The 18,273-nt window shown below is 40.0% G+C and overlaps 2 protein-coding genes across 11 annotated transcripts in view; both read right to left on the bottom strand.

Moving 5' to 3' along the window:
• Positions 1–4,595, bottom strand: part of shroom1 (shroom family member 1) — a 32,585-nt gene extending 27,990 nt beyond the window's left edge. The window contains exon 1 of the mRNA XM_035178823.2: positions 4,379–4,595. The gene's annotated coding sequence lies outside the window, so the exon portion shown is untranslated. The remainder of the gene's footprint in view (positions 1–4,378) is intronic.
• Positions 4,596–7,823: 3,228 nt separating this feature from the next.
• The window catches only part of aff4 (AF4/FMR2 family, member 4), a 33,118-nt gene continuing 22,668 nt past the window's right edge, over positions 7,824–18,273 (bottom strand). For 8 of the 10 annotated variants that reach the window (XM_035177961.2, XM_035177966.2, XM_035177964.2 and 5 more), the window contains 12 exons: positions 17,384–18,140; positions 17,078–17,229; positions 16,418–16,503; positions 15,875–16,109; positions 15,315–15,412; positions 14,905–14,968; positions 13,667–13,803; positions 13,243–13,314; positions 12,968–13,061; positions 12,764–12,807; positions 12,245–12,480; positions 7,824–11,690 (listed from right to left, as the gene is read on the bottom strand). In XM_035177961.2, coding sequence (XP_035033852.1) covers positions 11,560–11,690; positions 12,245–12,480; positions 12,764–12,807; positions 12,968–13,061; positions 13,243–13,314; positions 13,667–13,803; positions 14,905–14,968; positions 15,315–15,412; positions 15,875–16,109; positions 16,418–16,503; positions 17,078–17,229; positions 17,384–18,140 — 2,106 coding nt within the window. In that variant the 3' untranslated portion in view covers positions 7,824–11,559. The remainder of the gene's footprint in view (positions 11,691–12,244; positions 12,481–12,763; positions 12,808–12,967; positions 13,062–13,242; positions 13,315–13,666; positions 13,804–14,904; positions 14,969–15,314; positions 15,413–15,874; positions 16,110–16,417; positions 16,504–17,077; positions 17,230–17,383; positions 18,141–18,273) is intronic. The other 2 variants (XM_035177963.2, XM_035177970.2) reach the window with 1 other exon arrangement.

The following is an 18,273-nucleotide window of genomic DNA, read 5'->3' as shown; positions in this document are numbered from 1 at the left end:
ATGAGAGTCCTATAGGGGCGCACAATAGTGTAGGTGTGGTTCTGTCAGATAAACAGAAAAGGCAGACGGACGCACATAACCATACACACTTTCCCACCTGCCCTCAGGGGTTCTCCTATCAACCAGTGATTATCTCTGGCAGCCATTTGTCTCCTTTACATCCATCTGGTGTATAGGACCTGAAGAGCCCTTTCTGTTCCTCTGACAAAAGGAGGAGGATCCAACAATAATTCACAGCTGCAGACAAGTGAGTGGTCTAACCCTGGTGGAAACAAAAAGGCCCTGTCTCTGCCCGCTGAGAGGAGCTCTGAAGTAACAACTGAGGAGAGGAAACTAGACGAAAGGTGGGGGAAGAGACATGGAGTAAGGCTGTGAATGTCTGAGTCTGGTGGATGGCATTGGAGAGCATTCTGGCTAGGTTCCTCAAACACAGAGTGATTTGAATATCAACCGATGACGCTCATAATGTCAGGATTTTCATGTCATGCATGAGGAGGAGGAAAGGTGTGCACAAAAAGGCAACATATTCCTTTCAGGTGCTGGTTTAAGTGAAGGAAAGTGGAGTAATTTAAGCTTCGGTAATTAGGTATAATATTTCCTCTTCTTTTGACTGTGTTGCTCTTCATAAACTCTGGAAGAAAAGATATGGCTCTTTAGCTGCTGTTGTTCACGTAGCTTTAAGTCAGTATTCAGCTGAAAACTACACCTAAGTCTTTACATTATGATTGCTCTACATGGAAGACAAGGCCATATTCAAAACTGCCAGGCAAGTCATGATCACATCACTGCTAGACCTATGTGGTAACAAGCAATTTTCTCACTATTGCCAGAGAAACCCTTGCATTGTGTTAACCTTGATATAAAGGGCATATCCCTAACTGAGCCACATCACATTCTAAACACCATTACAATTACAGGTTTTTTTTGTGAAACCAAAAATAAGTAGCGACACAAAGTTCCACTCTTTGATTGATCTGAGGTCAGGTAATATTTAATTTGTGTAAATTCCATCCCAGTTATCAAACAAGCTTTGATTCCCCTTTTCTGCCAGTTGCAACAACACCCTCAGATTTTCCCTTCTATTATTTGTATTACTTTACTCTTCCTGCTCAGTGCTCTTATTATAGAGAATTAAATCATTCACCCTTATCTCCTTATCTCAGTGTTTGAAATAACCTCCCAGTAATGAGCAATACAACGAAAGTGCAGCGTACCTGAATACCTGCACCTCACAACCATGCATTCATCATGTTATCAGCTTTTCCAATGACATTATTCTCAAGAGGAGCATGACATCATGATGACTCTCAAGAACCAAAATCTACAGTTCAATTATGTTAGTGACAAGATGTAAAGGTTCCAAAATACAAAGACATACTGTCCTAATCTTATCGCTATACTCTCAAAGATATGTAATCCTGATCAGTTGTTACAACCTATTCAATCGTGATAATAACGACTTTGATGGACTTTGGTCGATAGCTACTTTACAAGCACTCTCGGAGGCCAGGTGGAGAAAATCTGCAGAAACTGCAGAGCCTCTCACTCTCACATTTGTGTTCCATTGCTGATACCAATATATCTGTCAAAGGCTCATATCGGCCAACAAATAAATTGGTCTGGCTCAAGTTTATACTTAAGAGCAATATTATCACAAGCAATCCTTTCTTATACCCAATTATAGCCAGCGAGAGTCGACCCTTTTTAAAAAAATTAAAAATAAATCCGCACTGAACTCCCCCATTTCCTTACAATGAGTAATTCATTTCATTAGCTTCTTCCCTCCGAAAAGATTAGGAGTATTTCTATTTCCTGAAAACAACAATGCCAGTGGAAGCCTCACTTACATGCCATCATGCTGGTACAAAGGCTGTGACAACATCACACTTGTGTTGCAGGAAAACAAGGAAAGCAAAACAGGTAAGAATAACACAAACTGACGAGCTGTAAATTGATTTACAGCTCTCACCCCTTCCTGCTACAACCTTGTCCATTATCTCACTGCGACACCGTCAGTAGAGTTCAAAGCGAAATCATACAGGGTGATAACGATTTAATTAAAGCAGCATTACACAATTTGATAGAGCTCTCTCATCCTTTTAGCTGCTATTTCTACGACTTCAGTAGTTGTTCTTTTTAATTTGACATCAAATATCAGCAGTGTAGATTCCGAATGTTGAATTTGGATCATATCAGCCATAATTTCACTGGGTAACCAAATCCAGTTGGTTCATAATCACCGAGGTCCAGAATTACTGCACAACACAAACTAATTCAGTTTTTTATGGCTTTTTCCATCAACACCATGTGCACTTTTTCTGTTCCCTTAGACGGAGGGAGAAAGACAGAGAGAAAGAGATCCTGTTTCACCAGGGTAAGTTTACATGTATGGCCCATGGCTTTGTGACCCTTCTCTATTTTATAGCCCAGCCCTTCTGTTTGCTTCCATCTTTTGTTTCTGGCTTCCTTTCCTCTTTAATCTTCCAGAACACAAACACACACACACACACACACACACACACACACAGGCACCACCTTCTCAAGCCATTAGGAATAAAACCAACTGCGTACAACAATGACAAAAGGTGTGTCAGTATTTAATGTGACATCCACTCATGCATGACTATCTAAGCAATGAAACATTAGAGTTTCGACTCCACAGGTGTTTGTGAAGGCACGTGTGTAAAGACGGTACTCTGCCTTCCTCTGCACACACGAGTCTCTTGTCTTTGTCCATCTGTGTATATAGCTCATGCATGCCTGACACCCACATGCACATCTACTCTGCACTAACATCTGTGCAAGGGTCTCGCTGCAGCCTCCAGGTCAGACTCTGTGGGTGCAGCAGAGTCGGGTTGGGTCAGCGGCCTGAGCACGGCATACAGCACCAGCACACAGAGGGGCCAGTGTGCTCCCTCCAGCTCCCACCATCTGACCAACGAGCCGCATGAGTGCTTCAGTTTCAGCCACAGCACAAAACACCAGTGTCTGGTTTCCTCCAAAGCAACCCTGCCACAGCCGTGGTGCCTTTTGTCCCCACTTTAAATAAAACATTGTCCAGTCATTAGGTAGAAAGGCCCTCCTGTGCATAATTCAGGGCCAGGTATCAGTTTGAAGCGAGGAGATAAGGTTAAGGAAGGACACATGACTGACAAACAGACACAATGTGCAACACAAATAGTATGACATTGGTAATTAAAGAGGGTGATGACAGAAGTTTGGGTTGCAGTTTGTTTCCCTCGTGCTCTCACCACAAATAACCATTGTTTTCATCCTTAATGCTTTTCATGCCACTAACAGTCGAGATCTGTTTTATTAGATAAATAACTTGGATTAGATTTGTATTCTTGTCCATTAATTATCTGTAAATTGACAAATCAGTCAATCACATAAACGTTAAGCACTTATCCCTAAGAAACTGTAAAAATAAAATTGTGAAAGTAAAAAAGCCACCTTGGGCTGGAGGTTACGATCAGTTCAGTGATTAGTTGTTCGGTCTAAAAAATATCAATCACAAATCTCCTTTTTTGAATGATCAACAGTTCAAACAAGGAATTTTACTTTTATTAAATGAACGACTTTGTTGATTATCTACATTTTTGGTCGATTGATTTTCTTTGAATTGACAAATCAGCTAAATGTTGAGCACTAATCCATAAAAAACTGAAAAAACAGAACACATATTACTAAAAATTACACGAGAATGCACCTGGGGCTGGAACTAACTATTATTGATGAATCTTCCTATGATTTATCAATCGATCGATTAGTGGTTTGGTCAATATTGGTCTTATTTGTAAGATCAACAGTTCAAACCCCCAACTGCAATTAGGTCAAATAGATACAATGTCAACATTGGATGAGCGTAAACAAGAAGATTTTGGGAATATCAGCTTCAAAAGTGATTAATTGATTATCAAGATTGCCTCCGATCATTTTTACAGCGTCGATTAAGTCATTAACCGATTAATCGCCCGGTCGTTTGCGGCTCTACGTGCACGAAAAGCCCAATTTTACGACGCTGTGAAACCATCTCAACCTTGACAACCCAGCTGCGGGAGGCCGGGAGCGACCCCGCGGTCAGAGAGTCCAGGAGCGGACCGCAGACACTGACTGTGTTTCTGCTGAGCTACGTCAGCTCCTCCGCCAACAGCCGAGCTGCTGCGGCTCATCTGGGCGGAATAAAAGTTTCCTTCTCAGCCTCACTCGAGTCTCCCTGTGGAGCTGGTGAAACACACATGGAGGTTTAACGTTAATAACACGCTAACAGCCATCTTGTGCGCGTCCTCCTCCTCCTCCTCCTCCTCTCGGGGTGACTGGTGACAACCGAAACCGAGCAGCGATACTGGATGCACCTGTTGCTAGCAGCCTCACCTACCTGTTGATTCTCGGGCACTTTCCGGGACGTGCGGCCCCCTCTGGTTCCCTCGGTTCCGCTTCTCCGGTGGATAAAACACGGAGGAAAAAAAACCCTGACGTGGGAAAGTAGCTTTACTTTCTCCAGGTAGTGAGCGTGTGTCGCTGCAGGAATAATAAGCTTTCCTCTGGCTCTCCTCCTCCTCCTCCTCCTTCTCTTCCTCCTCCACTCGCTGTTAGCTTAGCTCCCCCCGGAGAGCGCTGACAGACAGAGCGAGCGGGCCAATCAGACGCGGCGGGGGGCGGTGGCTCCGGGGCGAACACGACATCCCATTGGTCGTCCCGCGTCAGTGGCGGAGGAGCGGTGAGAAGTGGAGGTTTCTCTGCCTTGTTTTGCTCAGTGAAGAGAGGAAAGGTTCCATCAGGAGGAAGTATTTCAAGTATTTACTGCAGTAAAAGTACTTAATGCCTGACAGCTGGATTTACGATTCAGCTTCACTGATCAAGGAGCGGATTTGACAAGTGGTTCTATAATCACATTTTGTGTATGTGGCCCAGGGCACTAGTCATAATAGTTATTAAATATGGTCTAATTGTCTCCCCCAATACACTGAATTGTGAACTGGCCGAATAATAATGATAATAAAACTGTTATGCTATGATGACAAGCAAAACAGATGACTGGAGAGGAGAATATATATACAATGTTCCCTTCATGACTACGGCCTTGGTGTGGCTCATATTCACAAAACACAATTTGTCTCATAGGGCTTAACACGGTTCAACATCTTCTGTTCTTAACCCTCAAGAGTCAGGAAAAACTACAAAATAAACTTATGAACTTGGGGGAAAACGTAGCAACCTTGCAGAAGTGCAATAGATGCCACGTGTAACTGAGAACATGAGCAAAAGGACAGTATTTACAACACTGATTAGGGGAATGAGTACAGTTAAAGTTCAATTCAAGATTCAAGACTTTATTTATCATGTGCACAACAATTACATTAAGTAGTCGCTGGCAATGAAATGCTTGGGTCAGAGGCTCCTTTCTAGCCATGCTCAAAAATAGTACACAAGCAAACAAATTAAAATAGATTATAAAAACTAGAATAAAATTTAAAAAAATAAGACTTGAGTGTGTCAATGTTTAAAGTATTTGTACATAAGAAGATGTATGATGGAGATGAGCAGCAATGACACATGAATTGAGGAGTTATTGTCAGTAATGGTGGAGTATGTGAGGTGTATTGTATGTCAAGCAGATGAACTCAGCAGAACCAAGCCGAGCAAAGAAAGATCACGATAAACCATTTCATAAAAGCAATTTTTTTATTAACTGTTTATATGTTTCACAAGCAAGTATCTGAACAAAGCTGTTAAAATAAATATAAAACCGTAAAAAGAATAATATTTCCCAATGAAATGTAGAGAAGTGGGATTGTGGCATGAAAAGAAAATACTGAAGTAAAGGCAGCTTTAATCAGGAAGTATTTAAAATATTTACTGCAGTAAAAGTACTAATGCCTGACAGCTGGATTACAATTCAGCTTCACTGATCAAGGAGTGAAGTTGACAAGTGGTTCTAAAATGTCGAACAATGTTCAGGAAACACCAAGCCGAGCAAAGCTTAATAAAGATCACGATAAACCACTTCGTATAGGCCTGCTTCTTGTGATTATTTTCAGCATGGATTAATCAGCTGATTAATCAACTTATTGTTTGGTTTGCACCGATTCAGAAACTATTGAGAAACGCCTGTTGCAACGAGCAAGAGCCAACGTGTTTATTCCAACTAACAAAATGCTGCAGCGTTGCATGAAACATGATTAAAAGTTCATTATCAAAGTAGTTGCCAGTTCATTTTACTGTCAATTGATTGACATTTTTGTCATCTACTGTTTAAATAAACATATTTATCAACTAGATATTTAACATGCAAGTATCTAAACTTAAGCTGTTAAAATAAATATAAAAGAGTAAAACGAATACTATTTCCCACTGAAATGTAGAGAAGTGAGAATGTGCCATGAAAAGAAAATACTCAGGTAAAGTACAAGTACCTCCAAATGATACTTAGGATACAGTGCTCGAGTAAATGCAATCTCCCTACTGAATGATAATAGAAATACCAACCTTAAAGGTATACTCCATTACAAGTTAAAGTCCTGCCTTCAAAATAACATTTGATCAAGTAAATGTACCCTGTGAAAAATAGTCTCTTGGTTTATCATTATCTATGTGGTAATATGTTTTTTGTTCAAGGTGGAGCTAAATTTAACCACTTCATGATTCACTGAGTTGTTTTATTTAAACCAATGCTTTGTATTTAATAATTTGATCATACAGTATTGTTTCAGTTTGAAATCTTGTTAAAAAGTATTCTAAAGTTAAAAATTGTTTAAAAAGTGCAGTATTTCTCTCTGAAATGAAGAGTATTTGAGTACGAGTTGTACTGAACTGACGTGTAGTAAAAGTAAACTCTTTGATTTGCACATTGAAACTCTCACTAATGAAATGTTCACCATGATAATCACAAATAAAAATCTAATATAGAACAAACTCAGTAAAATGTGGAAAAGCAACGTGACAATGAAACAAAGTCCTCTGAAGAGTTAATGTTCTGGGGGCAGCACAATGTGGATTGAAAGCAGCTAATCATTTCTAAGAGGCTCTGCAATGCAAAGCTATGTAAACTACTTTGAATACCTTTCGCTTCACGCACAGAAAGATTAACAGAGCACCACCGAACTGACGGGATGACAGCAGTGACAGTAGCAGCACGTGACCACTTGGTGGACATTTATTCACAGGCCTGGACGGTTGACAGCAGCCGACTGTGTTGCACATCACACATGATGCTGTAATAATCAAAGATCATGAGGAGTTTATGAAGTAAAATGCATAGCTGTGGGTTTCTGCACACATCTGTAAGACACAGCTCCACCTCAAGCAGCTGCAGAGTCACTCTTAGATAATAACAGTCAGGAGACACTTTACTGAGCTACAACTGATATTCATGTATTTACAATTACATGATGAACATCTACTGTTTTTTTATTTAAGCTGCTTTTATAAATTAATGCAACTCTATTTGGACTTTTACTTATTTTTGACATGTGCTTCTAAAAGGCAAATCAAGCAGTAAGACATAAGTGATTGCAACTGACTTAGTTGCTTTCCTTTTCAGTCTTTATCCACAAATGTTTAGATCACGTTGTCCATTTACATTTTATATATTATGAAAAGTTCTTACTTAACAGATGTGCAACCAAATCATAGTTTGGAAAACCATAGAAAGTCAGTTGTCCTGATTAGCCACTGAATGATTTAGGTGTACTGCTTTTTACACACTTGCTTCATAGGTTTTATGAGTTTACCTTTTCATTTCAACATCTTAGTAAAAGAAATGTTTCAAAAGTTGTATGGCTCTTGTTTGAGACACCGAAGACTGAATAAATACAACTCCATTAAACATATCCATATATATTTTATTCTCAATACGGCAAAATACAAAGAATATTCAGGACAGACTCTCATTAGTCACAATTAATACTCACTTCACAAGAATGCTTTTAAATTACATAACCTAAGTTTGAAGATCAAACTCAATGAGTACCTTTAATCATATTGCATCGATCATATATAGTATCTCTATCGTCACTTTTTCTTAAAACTAATCGAATTTTGACTATTGTACATAGTGTATGCTGCAGGTCTCACCTTGGAGAGGACTTTTAGAAAAACAATGGCGTCATACAACATATTGTATAAACTGCTACAACTGTTTCGATGTGTAGAGAAATACCTCTGTTTCAAAAAGACATGTTGGACCAATTGTTCAAAAGGGACACGTAGTAAATACATCTCTCGTGAGGAAGAAACAGACACGACAGACTGTACACGCCAACCATCCGTCCCGTGAGAGCGACAATATACATTTCATGAAAAGTACACGCCTCCATATCAAATACAGAGAAGACAAAATATTCGCACTTGGATCTAGAGACGATAATGATTATGTGGTGTTACGTGATACTGAGAGACAGTGAAGCAGAAGACAGGTGTACGAGCACAGTAAGGAAAAAAAAAAAGGACGAGAAATCAAATTGATAAACAGCATTAAGAGACTGGGATGTCGTCTGAAACAACTTGGAAGAAGAGAACAGAAAAGCCCACAGAGAGAAAGAAAAAAAAAAAAAAATAACATGTGCGTAAAGTATCTCACAAAATGTATTTACAGGATTTTTAAATTTAATAAAAATGTCAACCTGTAGTAGAAATTCACCCTTAAAGAAATGTTATATTTACAATTTATACATTTGTATTTAAATAGAAACATGCAAGTGTTAACATCTTCCTACTGAATGTCAAAAAAAAAAAACTCATCTTACCCTGGATTCTTTAAAGTTAGAATTAATATTAATTACTACTTACAAGGAAATCTCATCATCAACAACCCCAATACATTTACATCTTCCTATTTCATAAAATGGTAGTCCTTAAAAAAGGCAAAAATAGAAAAAAAAAAAAACATTAAGCAAAGGGGCAGAAAAATAAATAAGTGTGAGTAGCAAACAGTTAAAAATAATTCTAATGCTAAATTTGTACAATTGACTATAAGAGGCGCGGACCTGTACTTACAAAGTGTACCAGTGTATGAAGACATTGACGGGGCTGGCAAAACCCACAGAGGAATTCCTATGAGAAAAGTGGCCTCCAGCTTTTAGTACAAAATGGCTCAAGCCATTGGTGTTTGGTTATAAAAACAGATCTATATACATATATACTAAACCAGTACACAAAATTGCAAAAGCTAAAGGCATTGGACACTTGAGTTTAACAGGTTTCTCACTGAGGCGGAAAAAAAGAGAGAAGTGGGGGGAAAAAAATCCCAAGCCTAAAAATTAGTTTTTTTCCACAGAAACAAGACAATTTTTTGTAAAAATCCTGCATAGATTAAAATAATACCTCCTCTGACTTTCTCCTTTTCAAGTGCAAGAGGAAATAACAGTATCCCCTCCAACAATAAAGGCCAGGGAGCCGGTGAAGGAAAGAAAATACAAAAAACGCAACAATGGAAAAAAGGTGAAACCTGGGCCACAGAGTGATGCTTAAGATTTTGTTTTGCTGAGATGAAAACTATGGTGTCAATAAAAATAAAAAAAACGAATAAAAAAAAAACTAAACACCAAATATGTTTTAAAATAGAAGAAAAGTGCAAGAGAGTTAAGGACGATCACTCTTTAACTGTCTTGTCCTTAATCGTCTACAACAAAATCAGCCATTAATAGTTTCCAAGAATACTACTTGGTCCAGGCTTTAATATTTCCAGCATGTTTCTGTAGGAAGTGGGATCAAAAATAATCTGACAGTCCTTTGTGTCACTGACCATCAAACACCAAAATGTCTTCATTCATCCAGAATTTTAAATAACAGAAATGTTCTTATCTGGACAGTGGGCACTCACAGTTACTCTGCTGTGTCTCCCCCACCTGCTGAACAACGTCAACAACAACTGGCATTTCTCATCTACGGTCTTGTAATACAGGCATGATTAAGGTTTTTAGAATTTAAATAGCGACTATTACATATACAATACATTGCATCTTATAACCCCTGCTCAACCCTGTTTAAACGTATGCATTTGAAACATCAGACTTCTGCTCTGGCAGAAGAAAAAAAAACTGCTTGGTATATAAATAAAATCTATTTTGGCCGTTATACTTCTTATTTGAAATATATAATCGTAGATTTAAAACTCTTTGTTCAATAAATGCAACACTGCTAATCTGCATCACTAATATGTTTGCCTCTCTAAAGAGCACATTTCATTTCCGATTCATTTGCTTTCCTTGTGCCGAATTAGTGTTCACACGTTCCCAGGTTTTAGAAACTAGGATGTGACTAACTGCATTGTATAAATAACTGGATACGATCTTCAATACTTAGACACTCCCTGCTGTTCCTTAGAAAAATGCACTCTGAGCAAACAAGGGGATCAAAAAGAAAAAAATAACACTGACTGGAAGTGACTGTTCCTCAAGGAAACTGCTTGGTGGACAAAAGTTGCTACAAGGGTTAAAAAAAAACATGTCAAGGGAAGATACTTGTATGGTTGCGCTTCAAAGAAGCAGAAAATCTCTTGTATAGAGTGTTAACATGTTCAATTTTATTAAGGCCTAGTGTCTAAAAGCCCCACTAGCAGCCCCTAGAGGCCAGGTTGCTCCTTACAGCCAACTGGACCAAAGGGATTCAGTCGGGGCAAAAATTAATTCATGGTTCTGAAATATAAAATGACACCACATTCACTTGTGTATGTTTGTGTCAGAAGTATTAATCTGCTGCAGTAGCCCTTCCTAAAGTCCTTTAACCTTGTGGGCATGATCTGATTAACCATTGGGATTTGATGGGAAGTTCAATCAAAATGGCAGCTTGATTAATATGTTACCAGGACTTCACTTAAAACGGCTCAATTAAAAACGTTAATGTTGCCAGCTTCCCTTGATAGTTAAAAGTTTAAAATACATAACATGACAACTGTGGCTACAGCAAAAAATAAAAAGGGAAATTAAAAAATAATTTATTCAGGTATGACGAGTGACCATTTGTTTTCCTGTAGCTCACATACAAGGCACAAAAATGATAAAGAGAAACCTTCATTTTAAAGCACCTTTGGTGTTCATGGGAGGTACTTTGGTGAAACAAAGTAAAAGAAAAAGCCAAAGTAGCCTAAAAACCAAAACCCCATTTTTAGTGTATTGATAATAAATAATTTGTCTAGCACTTCCATGCCGAAGAGATAAAAACACTTCAAAGGTTTTGTAAGAATGCCGATATATGACGTATGGCGATAAGCTCGTATTTTTCCCCGTGTTGCAGTTTTTGATGCTTCTCCCTGTGCGGTGCCGTCGAAGGTGTGAGATGTTTCTAAATTGCTCAGTGTTTTTGGCAAGCTGGTGTAGAAAATGGACACAGTGTTGGAGATATGTCTGAGAAGTTCTTCACCTGTGTGTGTACATGGAGGACCAGAGGTGGACTGTGTGTGTGTGTGTGTGTGTGTGTGTGTGTGTGTGTGCGCATACAGTTCATAGTTGTTTGTATGTATGTTGTTGAGGGTATGCATGTGCCTTTGAGCACACGCTGCTGAGCACAAGAGGCTGAGGTGGTGGGTGTGTCTGGAAGCAGCGAGCAGGGAGCGAGTCCTCACTGGGGAATAGCCTTTGCGTCCAGGCGCAGCCAGTGGAGGCCCTGCCGTGTGTAACGCACCAGTTCTGTCATGCTGCTGGTGTTGAAGATAAGAGGACCCATCACCTTGTCCAACTCCAGGAAAAAGTCTGTGGAAACAGAGACACAGCAAGAGAGAGACATTGTGAGCTTCAGTATATTTACTATCATTTCATCTGTTCACTTTTTAAAAATAATTACCTCTGCTAAGGAGGTTGTGTTTAGTTTGATTGTTTGCTGGCAGGATTACGCAAAAAATACCAAATGAATTTCCACGCAACTTGCTGGAAGGATGAGACATGGGCCAAGAAAGAACCCATCCAATTTTGGCAGTGAACCTGGATTATATTTTCCCTTTTTAGCAAGATAGACATTTTCACAGATTTCCCAGCAAATAATTCATATTCAAGCATATTTAGTGGACTTATATGCAGGAATTGGTGCAATTTGGATGTGTCAGGTTTTTCCAGTCACTGTTCGGTAACAAATAGGACTAGAAAACTAACTGCCACCAATATGCAGCTGAGATAATGTGAATGCAGTAAGTAATCAACAGTGTATATGTAAGCTGCAGGAGCTTATACATATTTTGTTACATCCAAAATTAAGACAACCTTTCCATTCAAATATATCTTCAATGACAAAATATAAGAAATATAAATACCTATTTTTTTAAGTTCACCTTTCTGCTCCTTAGAAAGTTGCTCAGCCTGGTCCCAGACCTCAGTGGCGTACAGGAAGTTGGAGGTGACCTGAACGTAGCTGGCGGCCATCTGGTGGATACGCTGAGGTATGGTCACAGACGAGCTGGCGCTGCTACTGCTGCTGACTGACGAGTAGCCGCCGGCCGTGCCCGGGGACAGTTTGGGAGACACTGGAGAGGGCATACCCGCTGCCTTACTGCATCAGGACACAGACATAACGTGACATTTAAGCAAACTGAGCACAAACTGAAAACCACTGCATGACTCAGCAACTTCCTGTTGTTCTTCACAACAAGAAAATTAAAGCAGGTCGACAGGTATCTGCAAAGATTCTAATTTATAAAAAAAAAGTATTTCAAGTGTTTTCTTCCTTTGTGAGAAAGTCTCACATCGGAAAATGTCAAACTAATATGACTCAGTTCCTCAACACTTAACACGTGTGTGGAAACACTTTAACAGCAAAGCAGGACATGACTTACTTTCCCATTCCAGGAGAGGGAGCCTGGGTGTTACTCAGAGAGTTCTGTCAAACAAAATGAGGGAGAGAACATTATGTACACAGACAGGGAGCAGGTTACACATTCACAGAGGATAACTATATTCATGGAATTCATATTGCCTTCCTGTGGTTCTGAGAGTTTGCCAAGCAAAACTTGATTCCAGCTTCTTGAGGACAAATGTACCTTTAAGTGCTCTGTGAGTGTTTTGGAGTATTTGAGTGCACTGTCTTTCCTCAGCTTGAATAACCGCAGGTACAGGAGGGACTGGCATCGTAAGCTGGAGAGAGAAATAAGTACATTTGTTGATTTACAACTTTGCAAGAAGAAAGGAATGACCAGGGATGAGAATCTCTGAAATAAACCACATTTCTTTATCAAATAGAAGGGATTTTGAGTCGCAGCTTAAAGACAAGCAACACGTGAACCACATCAAATAGAAGTCCAGTTGGCCCACTTACCAAAGCACAGCTAGCCTCCGGTCTGCTGAAGTAGCATCTGGGGCCATATAGCTTTTTAACTTCATAGTGTATCTGAAAGCAGAGGTAAAAAAAAAAACATTGAATTTCTACAAGAATCAACATTTTCAGTTGGTATAGAAATATTTTTTAATTCCTTAGTAGGTACATTTAATACACAGGACAGGAGATACTTTTTTATTACTACTTGTTAGAACCTAGTGCCTAAATTATTCGCATCATAACTCAACCAATGACGGTTTCATTTTGTGTAATGTTAATAGCAGCTAATGTGGCCTTGAGTCCAACTCCACGGGTCATTTAAAAAGGCTTTAAACGGCTTTCTTTCATATGTACGGTTGAACTTCCCCTTTAAATTTTAAATTGTGTGACAGTGATGAATGTGTGTATTGGGGTTTGTCCTTACTTGATAAGCTCCACAGTTTCAGCATACATGGGGAAGGGAGACTTGGACTCTTGGGCACTCTTCTCCAAAGCGTTACCACATTCAACGAAAGACACCACGGCGTCCAGGTAGTAAACTGCCTTCTCGAAACGGTCCAACTGTAAATGAGGAATCAGGGACATCATAAAACTAAACCATCGTTACGGTTTTATCTTGAGTTAGGGAGCGTGTACAAGTCAAATGTTGCATTTCCTTTTTAATCTGTTTCAGTGGTAGAGACTGTATGTTACATAACTGATGTGTGGATTACATAAAATAACGCATAATTCATTACCTCCGCCAAGAAGGTTATGTTTTAACCAACGTTGGTTAAATTGTTAGCAGAATTACGCAAAAAACTACAAAACTGATTTCCCCCAACCTCAGTGGAGGGATGGAGCCTGTGTGTGGGAGGAACCCATTGAATTATTGAGCGGATACAGATTCAGGGAGCAGATCAGTTTGTTTAACAAGGTTATGTCTAATTAAGACTTGGCGGAGGAATGTCAATCTAGTTTATATATGTGTTTTTTATTTTCATTGAATGTACAACACAACAGATGTGGACAAATGGGGAACAGTGTGGGTTAATCAGTTGTAATCCAGGTCCATTATAGCAAAAAATGATAGATATAAGACAATGACAATAATAAACAGTGTAAAATAACCTTTCAACCCTTCAGAAACCTTGTAATTTTATGCATAAACTGTTTTCATACCGAACATTTGTATTTACATAAGCAACACAATATAAGGTATTTAAATGTTTTGGACTGGAAATACCAGGTAGCACACCTTGTCTTCAGATAATCCCCAGGTTAGTCATCGATACCAGAGACAGCAGTTAAATATAGACACCAGCTCATGTTACAATAAATAGGTAAAAAAAAACAAACAGAAAAATCTATTATGTATTCCTTCCCTTTTTTCCCCCCCACTCAAAAACTGAGAACGCACAGGAGAGAAAAAAGGGCAATGGATACTGAGGCAAACCTCCAAGTCAGAACAATAAATACTATACGATCACATAAATTTCACCAGTAAAAGGAAAGATGTTAAAAGCAACATTAAACTCCATGTAAAATCTGACCAGGATGCAGTTTTACATTAAGGTGTACACCGTGTTATTTTACACCCGTCTGTCAAGGCTCTGCATGCAGCAACATACACTGTGACATCTCAATTACACATAGAAACAGTCTTTAGGCTCTTGTTCTTACCAGAGCATCTGCATTGTGTTTAAGTTTCTTAGCTTCTTGTAAGTAGTGATCTGCTGAATGGACCCTAAAAAAATGGGAGAAACAAATACAATTATTGAAATAGTACAATTAAAAAAAAAACTGTCACTTAATAAAACACCTTCAAAACATTCCTATAAATAAAACTCGGGAAATAAAAGATACAAAAATAAGACGTGTTGTTTTTCTACTAGCATGAAAAGGACAAAGAGTCCCAGCAGAGAACCTTTTAAAATGGAAATCACATCACCGTGCATACAGTCACATCTATTCATGACCTCCACAGCCTCACACGGTTTTATGCATTCAAAGGCAACTCTAGCTCCCCCACAGCAGCCCTTTTCTGCATGTCCCACTGTGGGGTTATCCACAGTGGAAAGAGCTCCTCTTACCTGTCCTCAAACACCAGCTTGGATCTCTGAGACTTGGAGCCGTCTGTGGAGAGCGGAGGCACAGCCAGCTGGTTATCACAGCCCTTTGAGGATTTCTCCTGCAGAGACAGTAAGCGAGAGGGAATAAAGTTTCAGGAGGAAAAAAAAGGGGGTGAGGTGTTTGAAGTGGCGGAGAAAACGGAGAAAAAGGTGAAAGTGAAAAACTGGGAAGGTTGAAATATACTGCGTTCTGTGGATATTGGGCATCTACAATGTATAGACCCATATACTGCAGTGATAAGCCTCTAGTTTGACAGTGGAAATACTTATTAGAATCCTTAGGGATTTTAACAATATCTAAATGTTCCTCAAACATATATATTTTTTAATTATACATAGACGTTCATCGAGTACTTTTTTTGGTGCTTGCTTTGTTATTCAATTTCCTCCGGGGGAAATAAACTGCACAGCTGGCAAACATGATGAAAGGCTGCACTCACACTTAACAGTATCTGCAGCGTTTGCCAGGTATTCACAGCCACAGCAGCAGATTCCTGACTCCTAAGGTTACTCGCACCCACCTTGCCATCGCGTGTGCTGCGTCCCTTGTCCTCCCCTTTTCTGTGCTTGGAGGTGGAGTTGCCCTTCGTGCTGTGGCCCCCCTCCTTTCCACTTCCTGTCCCACTAGACAAAGAGGTGGAGGACTGGCTGACCGTCCTCTTCCGACTCGGATGCTCTGCTTTGGGCGTCCGCTGCAGACCTGACATGGATGGAGAGGGGGCTGGCTCCTCTTTCTTCTCCAAAGACCTCTTCGACCTGATGGGATATGAATCATTATTGTCATACACACATTTGTTATGTTATGTAAATTGACCTTTCTGCAGTATTACTTTAAAATACATAACAAAATATTAAAACGCTGGTGCAGCTTGAAAGTGTAAAGGATGAAATAAACAAGCCACGTGTCTGAGCTGTGATTCTATCATGAGATTTTACTAGGTTGAATTTGTGATCCGAAAGAATAGAGAATTTTTCTAAAAATCACACCAAGTGAGCCAGATGTTCCTGTTGTACAGAGGAGTTAATGTGAATAATTACCAGATTGTAAAAGCAAGAATACTCACTCTTTACTGCTGTTTTTATGATGGGATAGAGACTTCTCCTCTAGCTTGCATCGCTTGCTCTCCGTCTTGGCGCCTTCTTCGTCGTTCTAAAAAGATACAAAGATCACATGAAATTTAAAAGCAAAGACATTAAAAGCACGCTCACATTTATTGGTGTGTGTGTAAAAGGGAACTAATCTGAAGACGTGTAGAAATCTATAGTCAAGCACGTATATCTCTTAGGACTCGTAGTACAGTAGTACAACTTTTAGTCTGCTACTCTGGTAGTTTCACAACTTTTAATAGAAAACAGCACAATCATCCAATGACAAATATTCCAGGGCTGGAATAAAAAAAAACAACCAAAATTAAATCAATTGTTCCTTGGCTCAAAGCAGTTTCTTACTTTGATGAGTCTGTTTGTAGGTTATTGTAAGTCACATCCTGTTTAGAAAAATGCTGACTAAACTGAAGTGGTGCAATTACAACATCCCTCAACAAGGACCTAAATAAATCATTCAGTCATCAAGGTCACGCTGGAAACAACTTTTTTTTGTTAAAGCACTTATTGGTCAGTTTTATTTTTAAATGATTTAAATAATTAACATGACGTTTAAATGACGGTTAAACTCATCATCATTGGATGTATTTTTAGCGAAAAAACACTCAAAAGTGTTCTACCTTGTGTTTCCTCTTGGCCTTGCTCGAGCTCTTCTCAGAGCTCTGCTTACTGAAGTCTTTGCTGTCCCTGTCTAGAGAGTCGTCCCGCTCCACTTTTATCTCTGCGGGATCCTTGTAGGGCCGCCCTGGGATCCTCGACAGCAAAGTGAGATCTACAGGAAATGGGAAGGAAAGGGAAGGGTAGGGTTTAACTTGGTCCAAAGTAAAGAGAAGTGTGAGGACTGTGCACTCCATCTAGACAATAAAGTGAAAATTTGTATTATATTATTTTAAGACGTCTTTGCCTAATGAGCAGTTTCAACTGACCTATCTTCACGAGTAGAACCTGCTGCTGAGGCGGCCTCGCAGGATATCGCTCCTCAGGGTCACTCAGTGGAGACAACAGCTCTTTTTCTTCCATTGGAGAAAACACACACACTGGGGTCCTGATGCTGTCTGTGTACTTGGGCGTCTGCGACGATGACGGGATGCTCTCGTTCCCCTCAGAGTCGGACGACGAAGAGTCCGTATCAACAAACTCACGAGACTTCTGGGAAGTCTTGGTGGCTGCCTTCGGCTTGCGTTTGTCCACAGTGCTGGTGACAGCAGCAGCGGTGGGCCTCGGTGAGGACTTGGGTTCTTTTTTGATACTTGGTTTGCGGGAACCCTTTGTAGCAGCTTTGGGCCGATGGGGAGGAATCTCTGGGGCGGGCTCACTCTCCACTCTCAGACCTCCCTTGGGTTCCTCCACCACTGGAGGCTTCTCAGATTTTTTGGGCTGTTTTTTACCTACACGGATTCGCGGATTCGTGCCACCCTCACTCTGGGCGGGGGATTTTTGCCGGCCACGGCCACCCTCCGCGCCCTTTTGTGCTGCCCGTAAGTCTCTACTTGGGGTGGGTGTAGCTGAGTCTTTAGACCCCGCTCCCTGGCTACCATAGCCGCGTCCTGAGCCGTTATCTCTGCCCTCTTTCTTGCACTTGGTTGGAACACTATTGTTGTCCACTGGAGAAGCTGGGGAGAACTGCTTGGCCTTCTTGAACCAGTTGTCCAGCTGCCACTTGTTGGCCATGGGTTGTTCAGGCTGAATGGGAGCAGGAGAACACAAAGTAGGTGAGAAAATGTCTTGGTGAGGAAAAAAAAAAACATCTATAAGAACTTATTTAAACATAGAAAGGTAAAAAAAAATGTATTACAGGCAAGAGAAAGAACACAAA

Source organism: Hippoglossus stenolepis, chromosome 15 (assembly GCF_022539355.2).
Source record: "Hippoglossus stenolepis isolate QCI-W04-F060 chromosome 15, HSTE1.2, whole genome shotgun sequence".
In the NCBI taxonomy this organism is placed as follows: domain Eukaryota; kingdom Metazoa; phylum Chordata; class Actinopteri; order Pleuronectiformes; family Pleuronectidae; genus Hippoglossus; species Hippoglossus stenolepis.
This window is presented reverse-complemented; position numbering and strand designations above follow the sequence as displayed.